The sequence below is a fragment of the Cariama cristata genome, unplaced genomic scaffold, assembly GCF_000690535.1.
Source record: "Cariama cristata isolate BGI_N322 unplaced genomic scaffold, ASM69053v1 scaffold9512, whole genome shotgun sequence".
NCBI classification, from domain to species: domain Eukaryota; kingdom Metazoa; phylum Chordata; class Aves; order Cariamiformes; family Cariamidae; genus Cariama; species Cariama cristata.
In genome coordinates, this window is record NW_009602093.1 from 1 (window position 1) to 21,349 (window position 21,349).

The 21,349-nt window shown below is 48.5% G+C and overlaps 1 protein-coding gene across 1 annotated transcript in view; it reads right to left on the bottom strand.

The window, feature by feature from the left end:
• Positions 1–16,317: 16,317 nt before the first annotated feature.
• LOC104157302 (polypeptide N-acetylgalactosaminyltransferase 13) overlaps positions 16,318–21,349 on the bottom strand; it is a gene marked incomplete at its 5' end in the record, with an annotated part of 28,374 nt that continues 23,342 nt past the window's right edge. Inside the window, one exon of the mRNA XM_009694588.1 lies at positions 16,318–16,458. Coding sequence (XP_009692890.1) covers positions 16,318–16,458 — 141 coding nt within the window. The remainder of the gene's footprint in view (positions 16,459–21,349) is intronic.

A 21,349-nucleotide genomic window follows, 5' to 3' on the forward strand; every position in this document is an offset into this window, starting at 1 on the left:
TTGAAAGAGATCCGCGGTTATTTATTGAGGAAATACGGATGTGAAATAATGACAGAAATAAGGGGCTGACGCAGATGGGCCAGATAGCAAATGCAACCGAACGGCGTTAAACACGCACCGGTCTCCTTGACGGGAGCTCAGCTACCCAGGGACGGGAGGGCCACAGGCAGAGAAGGCTCCCCTCACGGCAAGGCAAATCAGCCATAAAGAGCATTTTATTTCCACAACAAAGCCAAATAGGTGCAAGACACGCAAGCCTCTTGGACTGCCCCCTGCAACTGCTCGTGGTCAGCGATGAACCTCCCTGATGAACAAAGTATTGCAAACAAAGGGCGGGTGTTCTGCGGTGCTGCCGGGAGCAGAAACCAACCGCCCCGGCGCTGCCCGGCACTCAGCCGGTGCAACGGAGCGGCTGTCCGTGACGAGCTCCCAGCTCCCTGAAATCATCCATGTAGGATCGCAACACAAACCCTGGCTCTGGGGTGGGAACACCGTGTAAAATGCAGCCCCAGGCTGCTGTCCCAGTGGATGGGTCGGAAGGGCCACGGGAACTCATGCACAGCAGCAAAGCGGGGGTACCCGCAGCGAGGGAGATGCTTATGAGCCAAAGTTATCCTTCCAAAATGGACAAAAATCAGGTAGATGACAGGCTTCAATTAATTAATAGTTTATCAGTGGCCCGGGGACCACGGGCTCATAGTCACTGGCTGGTGGGGCTTCCTACTACTTTACTGTTTCATACATTGGCCAATGTCCAGCTGGGTTTCTGCTCCCCAGATCCCTGCGGCAGCTCTCCTACCATCACCCCCGCCTTCCGCCTGATCCTGCTCTAGTCCAAATTTCTGTTCAAGGCATCTGTGGATGCAAAGAGACCGGAATGGCTCCGGAACGGGCAAGTGCCTCGGAGAAGAGCAGACGTGCGTGCACACACGTGTGTGCAGGCTGGGCGTTTGCTTTAGGACCACCACGCTTTGCCACAGGCCACGGGCTGCAGCGTCCCAACCCGGGGCACAACCCTCCCGGGGCTGTGCCCCCAGGACCACCGCAGTAAGCTGCAAGAGCAGCCTGCCCCCTCCCCGACTCCTGAAGCAGCACCGGTTTTTCCACCCTCTCAAAAGCATTTACAGAGCTGGCAGAGAGTCAAAGAAGAGAGATAAAAGTGACCATCAGCCTGGAAAACAGCCTGGTTCTGATCTTATTCATATGAGAAGTTTATTGGTATAATTATATACACTGTTTCCATATCATTCCTTGCTTACTTTGACATTAAAGATTGTTATCATCGAGAGCACATTAAGACTGGGATGAAGCACCCGGCTCGTCCAAGTCTGGCGTGGGAGACTACCGTGAAACCCCGGGAACAACGAACTACAAAATGCAAGAGGATGGAAAGACCTGAACCAGACCCCCAGCCTCGGAGGAGCTGACAGATGAGACAGAAAGGGGAGTTACCACCATCTACAATATTAAATGCAGATGCATCATGATACTAAGTAAAGGCTAGTTATCACTTTCCACTCGCTCTGTATATTTTATATATTATGCATATATATCTCTTTATCATGTCTATTTTATTTAATAACAAATTATATTCCATATTGCCTGACTCGGGAGAGAATGAAGAGCACTATCAGTGAAAGAGAATTCATTAAGGTGAAAAAAAGTATCTTGAATCACAAGGATGATCAACAGTTATATGGCTATCAAGAATGCGTAGCATTAAATATGCTGTAACAACGGTGTCTTTTAGGAGCAACACAGTTTGTGCGCTAGGATGTGCACTATATGGAAGGCTGCTTTTCTCACCTATACCTAATGTGGGATTTTTGAGACACCAATGGAGTAATTTCTTACACCCATGGTAAGAAGGAAGAGCTCAAGTAGCAGGGTTTTCTCTTTTTCCTTTTAGTTTAAAATTAGGAGTAAGCACTGAAGTGCACAAGCCATGCTTTGTTGGCTCCTTTTGGTACTCGTAACTTCAGAGCTTTCAAAAACATTCGTCAGGTTGTTTTGAATGCATGGGATATAAACCCTTCCTTTCTGCTGCTGCATCTACGAAATGCCAAAAATCTTTACTATACTTTGAATGAAAATGATTTAAAATACGTTTTTCTCACGTCTCAAACGTGTTCGAGAATATGCAGGTTCACATTACAGCTCCTGGGATTTCATCACCGCAATAAATTTTCATTCCTGCATATGCAGGTTTGATTAAAAGCAAAGAAGTCGAGACCCGCTATTTCCCGTGGAGGCTGGGGAGCCAGCTGATGGTCAGAACAGAAAACGTTCCGGGAGAAGCAGCGAGCAACTTTCAAGTCCAGCTCTTTGCATCTTGAAGGACGAAAAAGAAAAAAGGTCAGAAACAATACTCTTTCCAGCTGCTCCCCGTACCAGGCCCTGGGAAGGGCTGACACGCTGAAGAACTACAACAGTTCACCAAGCCTTTTTTTTGTGGTGGTTGTTTTTTAAAGCAGCCTCTGGAGACAGGGCTGAGAGGGGATGCTGGAGGAGTTTTTGCATCTCCACGTTGAACCCGAGTTCGTCTGAAGCGGGAAGGGCTTCGCTGTCCTTGCAGGCAGACTCAGCCTCTGCCTCCCCCTCCCCAGGACCCCGCAGGTGAAAGACCGAAGGCTGTTTCACCTCGTCTCTCCCGTTCCTCCCTCCCAGAGCTCTGTCGACACGAAGCGGCTCCCTCCCACGCCAAGCAGGTACCAGTCCCCACCACCAAAACCCGAGGTCCCCTCCGGAGCCTTTCGCCCCCCGGGATGGTGCTGCAGCTGGGTCCTGTCCCTGGAAACGTGGGGTTAAGCGAGGCGGAGAGTGACAGCACCGAGGTCTTTTTCGGCATACCTGCTCGCGTCCCAGGAGCTCCCCACCGTACCAGAGGAACCTCTGAAACCACCTGCTCCTCTGCTGCCATTCCCATCCTGGACTCCAGCTCCTTTGACAAGTTTGTGCTGGATTGTCAGAAGAAATGACGGCAAACTTTGGAGGTAAACAAAAAAGTAGTGTTGGGTCTTGGTTGTTTTCCCCACGGGGAACCCCACCATGAGGCGGGGAGCAGCAGGGGATGGGGGTCCCGCTGCCCTCCTGCTCCCCAGGGACCCCACAGACATGCTGCCCACCCTCCTCATCCTCACCCCGTGCCCTGCAGTACAAGGCTGTGCCAAGCAAGGCCGCTTGAACAGATTAACAAAACCATGCGCTTAAAGCCAGGTGAATAAAGAAAAGGACATTTGCGGACAAAGAACCTCAGACATTCAATAATTCATTTCCTTTCTCACTTGGGAGGCTTCCATGCGCGCTGGTCCAGGTTTTGGCGCTTCTCTCCCCAGAGCTGGTCCCAAGGCGGCTGAGGACGCGCCTCTCACCCTAAAGGCACTTTATTTTGCAGTCGCATGCTCTGACCGCTGATGTTCTGGGAAGAGCACCGGGCTGTCGAGAAACAACTGGCATCGTCATAGAAGCTGACAAAAACATATTGCATTATCAATATAGAAACGTAGCTCTGCAGGGCAAGCTGCACTTCGTCTGTTGGAGAGAGGTGCTTCATACTCATAGGGATTTCTTGTCCTGCGAGATTTCTTTTCAATACAGAAAAGATCCCTCAGTGGAGAGGAGCTCCCTCCAGCCCGGACGGGTGAGGTGACAACCCACACCCTGCTTTTGCAAGACCACTATTTTGCAGCCAAATCCTGCCCAAGTCCCGCTTCACACATCAAAGTCCCGTACGGGTGCTCGCAGGGGGAGGTGGAGAGTCGGAGCAGCAAAGCATCTCACCACGCACGATGCCTGCGGGAGGTGGCAAGGGCTCAGCGAGAGGTACCCGCTTCTCACGTCCCAGCCCGCCGCAGCCGGCTTTAAAATCCGCTTCTGACAAACACTGCTGTTTGCATGGCTGAATTCTGCCTTCTCTTACGGGGTGAAGAAATGCCATGGTATTACAAAAAAAAAAAACACCCCGATTTTGTAAGATTAATTATACGATCCTTCCGAGAACAGGATTTCCCACTGCATTTTACTTTCCGATGCATTCCACATCCTAAGGAGCTGCGATTTACTGGCACATAAATCTGATAATAGTCCTCATTAAGCAATATTGTAAGGATTAAAAGAGGTTAATGAGTATCTTACTAATCCTTCTAAGTAGCTAGCCATCATAATCTCTTCTTTATACATGACAGGTATGAAGAAAAGAGATTTCAAAAATCTCAAAACAAACTCGCTAATCTTAACAATGCGGCAATACCTTGCGCTTTCTCCATTTCGCTAACAAAAATATAAAAGGTTACTAGTTGTAAGTCCGTGAAGAGCAGCCTGTTCTTTCCTGGTCTGAAAACAGCTAAAGTCAAGCTTTAGCCTGGAGCAACCTGCAGCAGGTACCTTAGAATCTGCTCAGATCTGCTCAAATACAGCATCGTTTAAATATACAGACATACACATATATATACACCTACATATTATATATATATATATACACACACATTTATTAGCTACAGAGAGCTCTATGAGTTACTCAGTTCATCTACTTTACAAATTTAAAAGCTCCCTACAGTATAATTTTCCAACCCAGTTTTCAAAGCCTTCCCGTATCTTTTGCCAGAAGATGATGCCAGTCTACAAAAACTCACCAGGCATTTTCCAACCTTAGCATCTCCTTAGTATTTTTTTCCCCCTCTTCTCTCGACATTTTCTGTATTTCTGTCTTTTCACATACGCCAGGCAGGTGCGAAGAACGGAGTGAAGCACCTATCCAGCAACATGGACTTTTCAGCTTCCCTGGAGACCTTCTCACCCCCTTGCTGCAGCCAAAGAGCCTTCTCCATGACGTGGTGGGACGCTTTCATATATCCAAATTAACACATCACCTCATGACCCAGGCCAGCAGCACTGCTGCTTCTTAGGTTTTTTCTGTGTCATAGAAAGATATTGCAGAATTAGAAAAGTGGTAAATAAACAAAGTACACTCTTATTCATAAATTACAAAAAAATTTATCTTTGCAGTTTTGGCTAGAAATCATTTATGTAGAGATGAAATACACACTTGTGACTGGCTTAGTTTTAAACATCCTGCTTTGGCACGTGAAGACTGTGACGTTCAGTTTTAACGTCATGAGGAGAGGGAGATACTGAATTTTTTCTGGAAAAACACGTAATGTGTGTGGGAGTGGAGGCAGGACTTACAAATGTAGTGAAGGACAGTTGTGCGACGTCAGTTTTATACATTTATGACTCTTGCAGCTTCAGTTGTTTGACGGAGGGAATATCCCGTGCGGGCACACTGCTACCTCTTACCAGCTTGGCAAAGCACATGAAAGGCAAAGACCTTCATTTCTGAACGGAACAATGGTAACCACCGTTCCTTCAGGAAGAACAACCATTGGGTACAAATAAACCATGCCCCCCTCACAGGTAAGAATCTCACCGAGGTCCTATAGGTTTAAGATTTCACCTTACGTGGAGGAAGGGCGATGCTCGGGCATCTCCCCTAACCACGGCTGCATCCTGGCCGGCTCTCATCACCAGGCACCGCGAGGTCCTGCTGAGAGGTAGGGTAATCGAACATGACGCTTTCCCATCACCTTTAATTATGGGCTGGTTTGGCACTCACTGTGGAGCCCGCTGGGTCCGAAGGGACGGTGCTGTAGGATCTCGCTGTTGTAAGCGCAAAGCTCAGCAAACCGGGACAGCAGAAACCTCCGTCACCGCTCCTCCCAGCCGGACCCGGCGACCCGGCGGGCGAGGGCAGGGTGGAGGGGGCTGCTCCAGCTTCCCCCCACCCCCAGGCACGCTCCAGCCCCCAAAGGCTGCGGCACTGGCCGGGAGGGACACGGCCTGAGACCCCCGCTCCCGTCTGGGCTCCGCTCACCCTCACGGCCCTAAAAATATCCCCACTAGTGCGGGAAATTCTGTCTGTACTTCCAGATTTTAGGAAAAGAAACTCTGAATGCCAGGATTTTGAAAATTCAGTGCTCAGGGTTAAAACTAAGGGCTGTTGCAAAAGACCTTGGTTTCCATTTACTGTCTGAAATCTGGATATTGGACCTCAGCGCTGCCCGGAAACGCTGGACAGGGGAGATACGAAACAGTTTGGAGAAGATGCTGAACACATCTTCATCCTTTGCGCACGGACAAAAATTCCTCATCATTTGCCCGAAGAGCAGCAAACCGACAGGCTGCGTGAGCGAGGGGTCAGAAACGCTCCTCCGGGGCCGGCGGGGGCCCGGGGCCGCGCCGGGCAAGCGCAGAAAGCTGGGCACGCCCCCTCCAAATTCAGCTATTCCCCTGCACAAATTCACGTGCAGCCTCTCTGGTTTGGAGAATAAACTGTCACGACGCCACGCCGCGTATTTCTAGACACGGCCCAGCTCTCGGGTAACACCCTGTGTCCTGCTCCTCGCTGGTATGGCAGCTTCAGCCTCCCACTCGGAGAAAAGGGAGAAAAAGGCAGAAAACCGGCAAAGGCAGGAGCTCTACCCACAGACGTCCCGTGTGGCTTGCACCTACGCAGCTCCCTGCTAACAACGTTAAAAATCTGGTTTTCTGTAGCCAAACCCCCCACACACACCCAAAACAAAAAAAAGCACCCAACAGAAAAAGCACTTTTGTTGGGATGAGTAGATGAAGCCCGCGTTCTGTTCAAGCAATAGGTGCTTTCAGGTGTTTGTACAAAAGCCCTTGTACCTGAAGCAGAAGAAAAGTCTCTTGAAGCTCCCATGCCTTTCATCATTGCCAAAAAAAAATGACCAGATACCTGCAAGGAATTTCAAGAAGCTGCCGGAGCCGTTGGAGGATGCCAGCCTGCAGCCGTCCCCGCGACGAGCAAGAAGGACACCGCTCCGTGCCGATTTACAGACACGCACACAAAAACGCACGGGGGCTGCAATGCTCCGCTCGCTCCCACCGCGCCGCGCCGGGCTCACAGCGTTATTTTCAGTTCATCATTTAAAGAAATAATGCTGACAACGTGGAGCAGTTGCAGTAAGTGAGCTGCTAGCCAGAACAGCTTTTTGTAAAGAAAGGGCACGGATAGTTGTTGTTAAATAAAAATAGCCTCCCCGGACACCACTTTTTGTAGATTTTTTTACAGGCTGGTACAGCGATTCAAGTCAGATGGGACCTCGGGCGGTCACCGGGTCCAACCTCCTGCTCACCCTGGATTTATTTCCCTCTAAATTTTTATATCTTAGGTGAGAAGATTTGTGCCTGTTGTAATACAATATTAGGTATCATCCTTGCCAAATAGGAAAATTAAAACACTTTTCAGTAATATCATCCCATCAAAGGGACAGACCTGCCCTGACTTTAGCTCCCCCCCGACTGCTGGGAAGCTGGAGCTCTGCCTGAAGCCCCCGGGCCGCCAGGCTGCTGTACTGGGCGTGCGGGGGGCAACCACAGGGCTTTCAACAAATCCAATTAAAGAGCCATACAAAAGAGAAGAAACCTGCTAGCAAACTCAGACGCGTGTGCTCGTCAGAAACTCACTGATAGCATTATCGCACTATTAATTCCTCTCTCGGTTGCATGTCGCGGGGACTGGAGCGAGCCGGAGGGTCTGCAGGAGAGCACGGAGAGGGGCACAGGGAGCAGAAAGGGCGTGAGATGGGGTGCGTGGGCTCCGGTGAGCCGAAATCCCCACCCAGGGCCACAGGGCCCCTGCCCATCCCCAGACACCTCTCCCAAAGACTCTGCGGACTCTCATCCCCACCTCATCGGGAGGAATAGGTGGAAGGTACCGCGGCATCGTGCCATAAACACTTCCACGGCTCCTCGCACATGCTGGCCCCAAAGCCATATAAAGATCATAAAGATACTACTTGCCCCGTAAATGGGAGGGCTCTCACCAAACTTAAGACCTTACTATGCACAGGGCAGAACAAATTACTCCATTTTGGTTTATAACTGAAGCCAACAAATATCATAGAAGAATCACAGAATGGTTTGGTTGGAAGGGACCTTAAAGCCCACCCAGTTCCAACCCCCTGCCACGGGCAGGGACACCTCCCACCAGACCAGGTCGCTCACAGCCCCATCCAACCTGGCCTTGGACACTCCCAGGGATGGGGAAGCCACAGCCTCTCTGGGCAACCTCTGCCACTGCCTCACCACCCTCACCGGGAAGAATTTCTTCCTCATATCTCATCTGAATCTTCCCTCTTCCAGTTTAAAGCCGTTGCCCCTTGTCCCATCACTCCCTGCCCTTGTCAAAAGTCCCTCCCCAGCTTTCTTGTAAACCCCCTTTAGGTACTGGCAGGCTGCTCTAAGGTCTGCCCGGAGCCTTCTCTTCTCCAGGCTGACCACACCCAACTCTCCCAGCCTGTCCTCACAGCAGAGGTGCTCCTATCAATCTGATTTGAAATGCAACATCTCCTCGGCTGGAAGCGAAATTCCGCTTTTCCTCCCAGCACTTCCTGGGACTTAAACAGGTAAAACTTAAATAACTGTTGTGGCAAGAGAGAAGGGGCTTGGAAACGGTAAGAAATTTCCATTCACCTGGGAGTGACCCTCTTGGCACTTGTCACCGACCCATCGCAGATTTGTCACCGGTGATGACCTGCTTACGGGAGTTTGCGGTGGCTCCGGGCAGGTACCGTGGCTCTCCTCGGGTGAAAGCATCTCCTACCTGCAGGAAAACCCACGCAGGGCAGAGACCACGGGAAGCACGTCGGAAAGAACAGCAGAACCAGCGGTTTGCTGCCTGTCCGGCTGCTCTGTCACCGCGGCTCCGCTCCCCATGCCATTATATTACATCGAAACTCCCACGTTTACCTTGCAGCAGGCAGAACACAACATATTATCGAGCTCTATTTATACAATGAAAGGATAATGGTTAAAGGAAAAAATTCTTTGTATTAAAGAAAGTTGAACTGCAGAGCATCGATTGAATCCCTTCCAAGAGTGACTCAAGCCTTGTGGCAGACTACAAGGGTGATATTATCATGATAACAGCAGAGCTGAACTGAATCGGTCCTGTTCAATGCCTAGGACCTTCAAGCAGATGAATGATGTTAGATGTATGTGCAGGACCTAACGTGTTACTCGTGCGTTCCTAGCCAACGAAATGCCCAACGTTATCAGCACTGGTGGGCAAAAAGAGGCAAATCCACATGGGACAGCTTCCTCTGCAGAACCTGAACGCCCTTTCCCTGCTATGTCCATAGGTGCCCTTTCTCAACAGGCTTCCATCCTTCGGAGAGCCTCGGTCATTGCAAGGGTAGTCAATGTGAGTAAGGTCTGTACCAACACACCCTTTTAACAATATATCTTTCTGCCATCGACTTAATCCCAAGGAGCTGTGCAACTAAGCTCGGCTTTAATGAAGCGGAGGTGACGGCAGGGAGCCCTCCGCGTTCCCCGGCCCAGAAAACCCTTGCTCTTCCCCAGCGGCTCGCCTGATTTCCCAGCAGAAGCAAGCCTGGCTGCCACCAAGCACCTCGCAGCGATGCCAGCCGTCAGTCCGAGCGCCCTTTGCTCTCCAAGAAAAGCATCTCCTTTTCTCTGCTGGTTTCTTGGAAACGCAAAAAAAAAGGTTAAAATTTACAGCATTTTTTTCACTTTTAAGTCTGCTCCGTTCCCGTGATCAGTGAAACCCTCCCAGACCGTGGATACACCTGAATGTACACCAAGTCCTGCTTTCCTTCCGCTGCCTCCCCGGCCCCGCTCCCTCGAAGCTCCGGGATGCTGCGTGGCTGCAGGGGACACCCCAGCTCCTGCTGCCTGCCAGCTCCTGCCAAAACACCAAACTCCTCCGCCGGCATCACCGTGGTACGGGTCACACGCGGAAGGATGTGAAGATGTGGCCCTTAAATGTTTAATTCACAGGTTAACGTGAAAATAATTAACATTATTCTTCTGTACGTACTGCCAACGGAATGACCTGGAAACAAATGAAGAAAATAACCGTTTCTGAAAAACAAAACAGAACGCGGTCCTCCAACTGAGTTTATATTGTTGAGATCTGAAGCGTTTGTATCAAGTAACAGAAGCTTCGTAACTGCTGAGGTTAAACAGCCAACAGAAATTCAATTAGCGCACAAATCTAAACTTCTTGCATCTGCTTGACTTCACATTCAAAGGTTTCCCTGCCTGCCCACCCACGGTACAAGACACAGCCAGCGACACGACCCTGCCCGCTGATGGGTACCTGTCCCTATCGCAGCCACGCACGGGCAGATTTTGGTGGCTCAGGTGCCCCGGGGGGTCGGGGACGGGCAGAGGTTTGGGTTCAGTTTGATTTAAACCCGCCTGGGTAATAGGTACCCCTCGAGATATTTTGCCTCTCTCCATTTATTATCTGCAATTACTTAATTTCAGCACCTGGCAGTGTTTTCAGGCCTTAGCCAAGGTGCGTGCCCGTTGTTCTGCGGGTACCGAGGGGAACCGGGCCTTTGAGAAGCAGGATGAGCTGATGACAAATAAAATGCTTAAGCTGCCTATTTACAACCTGAATTTACACAAACAGTGCCCAAACTGGTGTCAGCCAGTCCCACCGGCTTGCAAGCTGCCCGAACATGGATTTTAGGGCAGATCCTGCCATCTTTACTCTGCAAAAATACTTCCCAGTTCAGGTTTGCACTGCCAGCAGGAGCGGGCGGCAGTGGTGCTGAGGGCCGGGGGCTGTCCTGAGCCCCCAGCGATGCCCTGCGGGGCTGGCTCCTCAAAACCCTTAAACGGGCCTCAAGAGAAGAGATAAAAAGATGTAGAGTTTTTAAGGAAAATGAGATGTAGGTTGTTTCCCTCCCTGTAATTTCAGCTCTCGGTCCCAATTATTAACATTTCTGAGAAATGCAAAGAAAGAAAAATACCTCTATGCCTGCATTCATTACTCACAAATAGATTATTTTATGATTCATTCAAATGATTTACAAACTATAATTAACATGAGCTCTACAGTTAATTGCATCTTTGCAAAATAGTTTAATAATCAGAGTAGAAACTTAACAGTCATTTTTTTTAATCACACATATGTGGTGAATGTTTTATATAAACTGCAGCTTATCAGAAACAAATACACAAACACATGTTTTTCTGAAGACAACCTGAAGCAGGTACACCTTGATAAAAAGGATTTAATTTTTTGTTCTCTGTAGCTGCATGAGCAAGGACGAGACTCTGGAGGACATCACCTTGTTAAACGAGACATTAACTGGTGGCACTTTTGTGAATTAGTTGATCGAAGTACACTGTGGCAGCGAAGAAGGATGAATTATAAAACTCGTCTAAAATTGTTATTGTAAAAAAATCTTTATCATCTTTACCATTTCTTTGTCAGTTACTCTCGGCTATCTAACGCAGATGAAGGGTACGTCATCTTCTATCACCTACAACATTCTTACCACTTTGATTAACTTTTTGTAAGGCTAGTAACAAAAAGGCTTGATTTCGTCCAGCAACTGAAATTAACAGTCAAATCTGGAATAATTCAATATGGGCATACGAATATTTGTGCTAAAATTTCTCAGGAATCACTTCCACTACAGCGATGGCATGAACTGATCCCTCCCTCTCAGTCTGCTGAGGATTAATTTTCATTTCTGTTTACAAACCCTTTGGTTTTAAAATATTCTCCCTCCTCCCTTCTTACCAGAACTTACCCAGCCGCTTCAGGAGCCAAGCTGCGACTGAAAAAACCAGAAAATCCCCCGACCACCGCCACCAGACTAAAGCCCCGTTATGGGCATCACGTGTTACCTGTAACACATACAGCCAGCTGCTTTCTCTTCCTGACAGCCCCCCACCCAGGGAGCATCGTCACCCGAGGGATGAGCAGCCCCGACGACGGTGACGCACGGCTGCCCAAGCTGGCCCTGCTGGGCAGGGCTGAACCAGGATTTACAGGGAAACTACTCCTTTCCCGCTCAAGTCTTACCATTTTTTTCTAAAACACGGATGGTTAACGCAGCGTTTGGGCAGTATCTAGCAGAGCAGGGCAAAAAGTAGGGGTTTAAGCGTGAGATGCGGACCCTGGCATGCTTCCTCGGACTCTACGGGACGCAAGGCCAAGCTCAGTTTTCCCATCTGACAGTGTTTTCCAGGGGATCTCTGGAAAACCAAGCCTTAAACTCCAGCTGGGGAACAGCTGGACACGGCGGTGACAACCAGCCCGGCTGCATTCCATGTACGGACACCTCTCCATCACTCACACCACAGCCGCAATGGCTCTGCTGCCTACTTCTGACCTTGTCCGGGTACATAAAAGGTCTAAAAGTACAGGGGTTGTAGTGGGAAGTTTGGGGCTTTTTAGCAGATAGCATCACTTCACCATACAAAACCCAAGTACATCGAGAAAAAGACAAACGCACCAGAAGAAAACTAAACCAGTATATTTTAATTCTACAAAAATGTATAAATATTTAAATGTACAGCAAAGAGTACCAGTATACCATTTAATAACTGTTACAACATTTAAAATGTGTAATTCTTTATCCACAATCTACTTTTGTAAATTTAATTTAAATTTGCGTTCCCAGCACTTATTCAGGAGCCTTTGCAGGCACGTCCTCCAAACCACTGCGTCTCAGTCTTTTTTTTCCCCTGCTTTGGAAAATACCGAGCAGAATTCCAACGCTTTTCAAATAAACTTTGTACGATCTCAGAGTACCTTAGCCTTTTCACAACGCACTGCTTACCAAGCTGTCCTGAATATGTGCTGGCGGAGAAAAAATAAAATAAAATGGGGGTGGCCACATACCGGAGCAACGGTTCTGGCTGGACGTTATTACATGGACACGAAGCCACAGAAGCATTAGAACACATCGCTGGTGTTCATCCAACACGGTGGGAGCAGGCAGCAGCTCACAGTTAGTAGGAGGTTACGCGTGGTGTAGTCTCACCGGCTGCGTTAGCCGTGGGGCCGCCGGCAGGCTTTCAGCTACCCGACAAAAGGCCATCTGTCACCGGCAGGCTGTGGCACTCACCGGCACGGCCCAACTCCTCTTTATCTCCCCAAAGTGTTCCAGGGTGTTTAATGCCTCTGACCTTCTGAGAAACGCCTCCTCTGAGGCTCTGCCCAGCAGCCCCACCAGATGCAGCCCAAGGGCGTGGGATCAGATGAAATCTCCAATTTAAAAAAAAAAAAAAAAAAAATCAGAAAAGGGAGTTTTGCGGCTTTTCTTCAAAGCGCTATTCGAGTCCAACAAATAAATCAGCCCTCCTAGCGACTGGGAAGCACGCACCGGCAGAGAAACCCATCCAGGTCGATTGATCCAAATGCCTATTTCAGTTCTGGGGCTGCACTGGGCTCCCTGACCTCCATCCATCGCCAGAAGGTGCCGGGAGATAAAAAGGAACACTGCTTTTTACAGCCGTTACAGCTCAACTTTCTCTTCAAAACATTCAGTTTGCTGATGCCACCCAGCATTACGGCTCACTCGCATCTCATCAAAGCAAGTCGCAAAAAATACAAGAGCCAGCAACACTTTTCCAGCGAGAACAACAAATATTCAACATTTGCAGAGGTCTTTAAAGTCAACCCTCCCGACACCTTTCTGAGATGGCTTATAAATGGGGAAACAAAGAGCAACCGAAGTTTTTCGGCTGTTGTCTGTTTGTGGGTCCTGAACTTCAGACAGTCATCAACAGAGGCAACCGAACGAGTTATTTTAAACGGTTTTAGCCCAAATCACTTGCCAAGGCAACACCTGAACCACCGGCAGGAGGAAGGGCAGAGGCCCGAGCGCAGTAACTTCCATTCACTCACTAACCCCATCGTTCACCTTCCCGGACGCCGTATCAGCACTTACGGCACCCTCACCATCACCACCTCGCTCTCCGCAAATGCAGTTTTGCGTGAAATTCCCCTGCAACGAGACTCACGGGGTTTGTGTATCCTCACCGAGGAGGTAAATCCAGGATCCCGCCCCTCGAAGCCCACAGAAATACTCGCCGTGACTGAAGACTAACAGGCCCTTCAGTGCTTTTCTCTAGGTCTGATCACAATTTCTAGACGGCAGGCCAACCTGCTAGCCTGCAAAGACCTACAGCAATACTTCTGCTCCGGCCGCGAGGGACGCGCGTACCTGCCCCGAAATAAGCACAGTCCAACACAGAGACATCCCCCTTCTTTTTCGCCCCCCAAGCAGGGACACAGCAGTGCAGGCACTGACCGTACCCAAACACTGCAAGCTTGCCATCTTTGTTAAGGGGTTATACACTTCATAACAATATTAACCTTCAGAGTAATTCTAAGGAGAAAAAGGTTCTTTTCTTCATCTGGTTTTGAGATGGCACCTCAAGCCTAGAGAATCGCACACCGATTGCACCTTGCCATCACCCTCCAGCTACGACGTCAGGAAAACCTTGGGATGTGACCAGGGCAGCGTAGGAGACTCCGCCGCCATCACCCTTCGGAGCCGGGGTATTTCCGAAGTAACAGAGGGGGCACCCCGACGAGACGGCACCGCCAGCTGCCCCCTCCTAATGCTCCCGGCTGCTGCAGGACCTTCCACACCACCTCCTTCTGCAGGGACAGGCAAAAGCCAAACGCCTGGCTACACGAGCTACCAGTGCCAGTGGCTACGTGTGCGGCAAAGGCCCTTGGAAAGGAGATGAAGAAACAATTTATTAATTTTTTTCTGCATGGAGAGCAGTGTTTAAATTTGTGATGTTTGCACCCTCCTTCTATGAAGCAGTACAGCCTTCCCCCGTTTTGCTAGCTTTTAAGCCATATCGTGCACTTTTGTGGCAATTTGAAGAGTAGGACTGGAAGTGTTTGACCCTACTTTGAGCAGGGAGGCTGGCCCAGATGAACTTCCAATCTCAGTTAATCCATGATACTCTAGCTCCCACGCATGCAGAGCAATCACTTGTCCAATTTAGTAACCTTCTGTTTTTCATTTAATGATGTGTATCAAGAAAATATGGACAATCTATAAATTTATAATACGTACATATATATGACACTATTAATCCATAACAACCAGAGCATTATACAGAAAATACTGTCATTTCTAATGACCTAGTGCGTAAACAGACCTTTTGAGGAATTGTGAGTGAAATAATGGGAAACCATTTCACCACTTACCCGTGCTGAAATAACGCTGCGGCTGCTGCCCTGTGATTTAAATCTCCGGAACCCTCCGGGCAAAGAGAAGTTACAGACTATTGCCGAAAACCCAGCCCAGCCCGTCGCACAACAGATGCATTTTGGGGAGCGCATGCTGCTGGGGCGACCAAAGGAAACGTCACCAGTACATATAGGAAATGTCACCCGGTCCTACAGGACCCTTCCCCGCACCCCGCCATGGGCCGGCACGGCATCAGTTCCTGCGATGCCTCCGACACGACTGCGTGCCATCAGGACATTTCTAATAACCACGCTAACAAAATGATTAAGCCACAAAATTATTAAAAATATAAATAAGCATCTGTCATTGCTGTTGAAGCAAGAACATCTGGAGCCGGAACTCGGAGTCCACTCAGTTTTATCCTCTGTGCGTAGGGGATCCACGGATGAAGCTCTTGTCTGTGCCTTAGACAGGACACAGGTATATACTAATGCTTAAGGGTGGCAGCGAGGGATCGAGCGCACACCAACCCTCGGTCTCCAGTGGTCTCGGAGGCTTTGGTACCTCCATCTGCAGCCCCCCTGCAGCTCCCCAGGCCTCAGCCCCAGCTGCTTCTCTTCCCACGGCAGAGGACAGTCCCATCTGCGCTGGTCTGAGTTACCCACGTCTGTCGTTCCTTAACATTGTTCCCACGTCTTTTGCTGTTGTCTCATTTGATTTCATTTCAATTGCTGAGGGCAGTCTCAGTTTTGCTGTTTTTCCAAACACCGGTTCCCATTTTTTTTCCCTGCACAAACCGCAAAGCTTTCGCTCTGTCAGGCGACTTTGCTGCTCAGTGAAGTTCTTCACCGAGTGCCACTCGACAGGAGAGAACAGCAAATATCCCCACCGCCTTGCCAGGAAAGACCAGCACCAACACATCGAGCTCAGAGGCGCCTGCCAGGATGGTTCCCAGTGCCAGTTAGTGTCATAAGGCATTTTATATTGGGTCACTTCCCCGCAGCGGCGTGTGACATGCAGAAAACGCCCTCCATCCCAACCTCGTTGACGTAGGGTTCATAGAGGTTTCTCTGGAACCATTTCTGAGCATATCTGTGATGATAACAGCACATGTTTTGACATTTATGGGCTCAGACGAGCTTCTTTTGAAGAGTCACAGGTTTCAAAGGGGCATGTGGAGACCTGCTGCATCAAGGAAACCCCCTCCTGTGACTTTGCTCTGACAGCTGGGATTTGGAGAGGATTTAGCTAGGATTTAGGACGAGGAGGAGGAAGAGGAGATCCCGGCCGAGGCAGCGGGTCCACGCCGACTTCAGGCACCCAGGGTCATGTTGCGCAGCAGCCACTGCTGGGAACGGCCGTCGCCACACTCCCTCATGGTGGGAACCATCTTGTCCTCCTCCGACGGCTCATCCAGACACTGGTTGCTGTTGACGTGCCTCAGGGTGAGCTTCTGCAAGAGACAAGTGTAAGAGCTGCAGCAAGGTAATTACTGTTGAAAACCAGTAATTGCATTTTCGGTCTTCCTTCAGTCTTACTCTAGTCACTACACAAGCCACGGGACAGGTACTCATCCCTGCTAGCACTCGTACAGCTCTACGAGATCTCTGCCACCCTACTTGCCACTCCACGGGGCGTCCAGCTCACCTGCTCACGCGTGGCCAGGCAAGCCGGGCAGCGAGCGCCTCTGCTGAGCCCAGCAACAAATAAATGCAACAGAAAAGTACAAAGTCAGTGCAAGGAAATATGATTTCAAAGCAACTGTCTTTTGGATGAAGGAGCTTAGTCTTCAGCAACCTGAACACACGGGCACTTCGGACCACGCACTGTTAGTTCAGAAACAACTGCTAATGGAAATACATTTGCTAAGTACTACACAAACAACAGCAACGTGCAGATGAAAGCTCCTCTGTTTCCAATATATTTTTTCTTCTTCAGGACACCCACCCCTTTCTATTCCTACCACATGACACCGTATTTCTGAGGAATGGGAGAGTCAGAAGGGGACAATAGGAAACAGAGTTTATTTTGAAGACATTAACCATCTTCTGTTTGAAAGCATTGGGAGAACACGTTCATAAAGAGATCCAAGGAAGCTAAACATGAAGTTGTGTACTTAGATAAAACAAGGCAGGTACACTGGCAGCAGAGCAGCAGGTATTCTCTCCATCACTCCTCCATGGTTGATCTGGGAGTCTTACACACAAAATCAGAGCAATTAACACCATAAGTGCCTTTGCTATCAAGTGTTGTATTTATCAATTTACTTTTTCCTAAAAGGTCTTTCCTGAAAAAACAATTAAAACTGTATTATATGCAAATCTGCACACGCATATACATGTGAAGTCAGCAGCCATAGGTCTGGGACTGCACTGCGTAACCCATACATTGAAACACGCAGGAGGCGGGGGAGTGCAGGACAGCTGGGGTCCCTGTACAGCAGAGGATGAAGCTGGATCCGTGCCGGGAGGGCTGGGGACCACCTCGCTGGATCCCCACATGCCAGCCCAGCATCTCGTGCTCCCCTGGCCAGAGCTCAGAGCCCGGCTGCCAGAGGGGCTGACTCCAGACAAGCCCTGCACAACTCCGGCATGGCACAATGGCCATCCACTGCGCCCGCATCCATCGACGGCCTTGCAAGCTCAGTATCAACTTAATACTTCTGAAGGAAACATCTGTGATTGCTACTGCACCTGATTCAGAAAACCATGATTTTGGCCTTCGTTTAGTTTGTCCCTCAGGGTTTTAAAGATCAGTCCCTCTCCCTTCACGGCCATGAGGCCATGCCACAGGTTTGGCAGAGCAGACCCATCTCCTACCACGAGACCAAGAGCCGTGCTCCAGGCTTCGGTTCCCTGCACAGACCCGCTCCCCTTTTCCGCGCTGTTTGCTAAGGCAGACGTAGCCGTGGGGCGGTCTGCTGCCCGTGGCGGGACAGGTCCCGCACCAGCTCTCCTCTTCCATCACTTTTACAAATAGCCACGCAACCTACAGAGTTAGGTTGATGCTCCAGGTAAAGTGGTCAACCGATGTCTGAGCTGGAGTACAGCAGCTCCACAGGGGTTATAACCCTGCCCCGCCAAGAACACCCAAGGGAATAGGTGACTTCAGGACCAAAACCTTGTTTGCAGATCCATCATTAGAGCAGAGACCAATTTTATGTCAAACACAATGCAAAGGAACAAACAAGGGAGCAAGGATGGGCAGGAAAATGCTGCAGTGTCCTGGAGGAGGGAGAAAGGAGGAATCCAGCCCGGGACAGCAGAGCCCGACCCGAAGCCTCGGAGCAGCAGCATGGCAGAGGTCTCCTTCAAGTGGCTACCAGCGTGGTGGAGGCTGCTCGCTCCCTCGCACTCACCTGCGAGTATAAATACTCAGTTAAGATAAAACAATACTACTGCAACCAACGTTATGTAAATAAGGAGTCATTTTAGCAGCTAGTGTCTCTGATGCAGTCTCACTGCTAATAAACACCATTTGTGTATCTTCACATGAAAAAAAACAAACCCAACACAACTATCGTCTGGTGTTTCAATTAAACTGCCGGGAAACGCTAACGCAGCCCACAAGCAGTGAGGTTTTATTACCCAAACGTATACCCGCGCTATTGCGCTCTGCAACTCGAGGTGGTTCATACTGGATGGCCGTGTCACGTATTAGCACTCCTAATCTGTATTATGAATATTCTTTCAATAGCTTGTCCCTAGAGATTCGCTCCTCAGTTGAAAACAAACTATTACGCAATTCTCAAAGAAGAGCCTGCAGATATTATAGCAAATCACCGAGGGGCCATTTGATATGCATTCAATGATGAATATAAGGCATTTTTTCCTCTAATTACATGAGGAAAGAATTAGTAGTGCTAACAGAAGTAGCTTGTTTACTAAATAGCACTGCTCAAAGCATCACTGATTCCTCACTTATATTGTTTTAAGTGCAATTAGGCTGCTATCATTTTCTACTATAACCAGAAATGCAAACAAGTCTAAAAAGCTGCTGTTGCCTTCATCAGCTGTTCCTTTTCATTCAGTGTATAATTTCATGCTAGATTACCATATCATTGGGATTTTCAACCGTCTCAAATTTTTTCTTTCTGTGTTCTATCATTATTTATGCTATTACAAAAAAAGGTCTCGTTTGCTTGGAAAACAATTAATTACTAGGCAATACGACACTCATGCAAGCCAGCCCAAAATTTTTATTTTACTCGAACGTGAGAACAGACGCATGGGTGCAGAGCTAGCTGTACAGCCGTGCAGATGTACAGGAGCAAGCCCTGTAGTGTCCCGCTTCCCAAATGTATGCAAATGACAGCTCTGATGAGCGAAGACTGAATACACTATGGCAAAACGATGGAGCACAGATCCTTTACTCCAGCATCGCCTTACTCCAGTGGTCGTTATAGATATCGGCAATAACTCTGCAAGTTCTGGGTTTTAAAAAGTGACTTTTGCGAATGAAAAGACACCAGCAAAGTGTTGGTCAGAGCAGCAGAGGTACTTAGAAAAATGAAAGAAGCCATTTCTTGACACGTTCTCTGCAAGGAGTGCTTGGGCAGGGCAGGCCGTCCCCCCGCACCCGTGCTGCCCCTCACCGGCCCCGGCTTCGCAGGCTGCCATCCTGAGCCTGGCACCCCGCGTCACCTCCTGCGCTGCCCCATCGCTACCCGGCGTATTACCCGGCAAAACCCTCCAGGAACCAAGAACGGGAGTTGGCACAACATTTTGATTCCTTCGGTGATTAATAGTTCGAAACTAGCTGTTCATGTTTTGAAATTATTTGTGATTAATGTCTCTAGGATTGGATGACTTCAAATTGGGAATTTTCAAAATGAACATTTCTGAAAAACATTATGCAATTGGCATTATTTATATGTCTTGGAACAGGGACCAAATCTTCAGCTGTTGCAAACTGTAACCATCACATTGACATCAATAGATCAAGCTAGTTGAATTCATCCAAAATTAGTTATAATTAATAATAACTGATAATAACTAACATTAAACATACATACTACCATATATCTATATGACCATCTGAGAAAACAAGAAAGAAATTCTGTTGAGTTTAACAGGCAGAGAAGGGAGAAGCATTTTTCTGGGAACAGCTTAAATCACTACATGCTACATTTGCTTTTTAATACCAACCTCCGACCGTTTGTTAAAGGAAATAGTCAGTGGGGCTGTGAAAAATGTTTCTAAAGACTTCCAGCCTTGTGTAGTTTCTTAGCATCCACGTTTGGAAGGGGCTGCCATTGCAAGCCTCCACGGTGGGACCATGGGTGCCATCCTCTATCCTGCTCAGTGTCAGGCAGGACTGGGTGATTATATGAAGAAATGTATGGGTCTGCACAACAGAAAAACGGTGAAAGTAAACAAAACCAGCAAAGACAAAGACAAGCAAAGGAAAAAGCAACAGACTGTTTGATTAGACATCCACAGCAGCGAACCAGATACAGCTAAGAGCCCCCTTAGGGGAATCAGCAATGGATCACTGTGCCTGTGAATACGCTGGTGCCAAATTGTAGGCAAACTGCGCTAGCTTACACACACATAACACATGCATAAAGAGAGACATTAATGAAATAAGCTTTAGCTTCATGTTCTCACTGCTCTGCTTTGAGGGACCAGTCCACTTGAGACCCACTCACTTTACATTTTGCAATTTAGACCTGTGTGCCTACCCGCACATACACATTGCCTCGTTGCAACTATGATTTCCCACTGCACAGCAAGATCTGGGCAGAGGTGATGTTTCTACTGCAGTAATATCTTGTGCTAAACATCTCGAAGCCTACTCGAGCATTACTAAATTAAAAATATAATGAATTAAACATTTACATATAGGGAGATAAGAATTTTTTTGCCAGCTAGGATTTCAGCTCTTCCTTTACCGTGCCAGTAGGAGGTAGACTGAGATGGAGGGGAGCTTTTATTTCCCCAAATTCTGCTCGAATTTGCAGCAGCTCCTCCTGCATCCCAGCCTCGGCTGCCACCCCCTCGCCCTCTCCTACTCTGTGTTTTTGGTTTGGTAAGGGAAAAAGTAACGTACGTATAAAGAGGCCACTAAAAATATCAAGAACAAATGTCCTTATAATGTCACTTTGAGTAACCAGCACGAACATCAATGCTTGTTTTTGTTTCATTAGGTATTACTGCTTCGTGTTCACTTCTGTCTACTGTTCTTCTAAGGGAAAACAGAGGTACAGAAATAAATTGCTTTGAAATGGAACAATCTCTCTATATTGCATGTTTATATGATATTAAACGCCTAAATTTAGTAGATTCTTCCAATGGATATAAACAGCACTAAGCATTACTTTGGTAATCTGACCAGACTCTTTC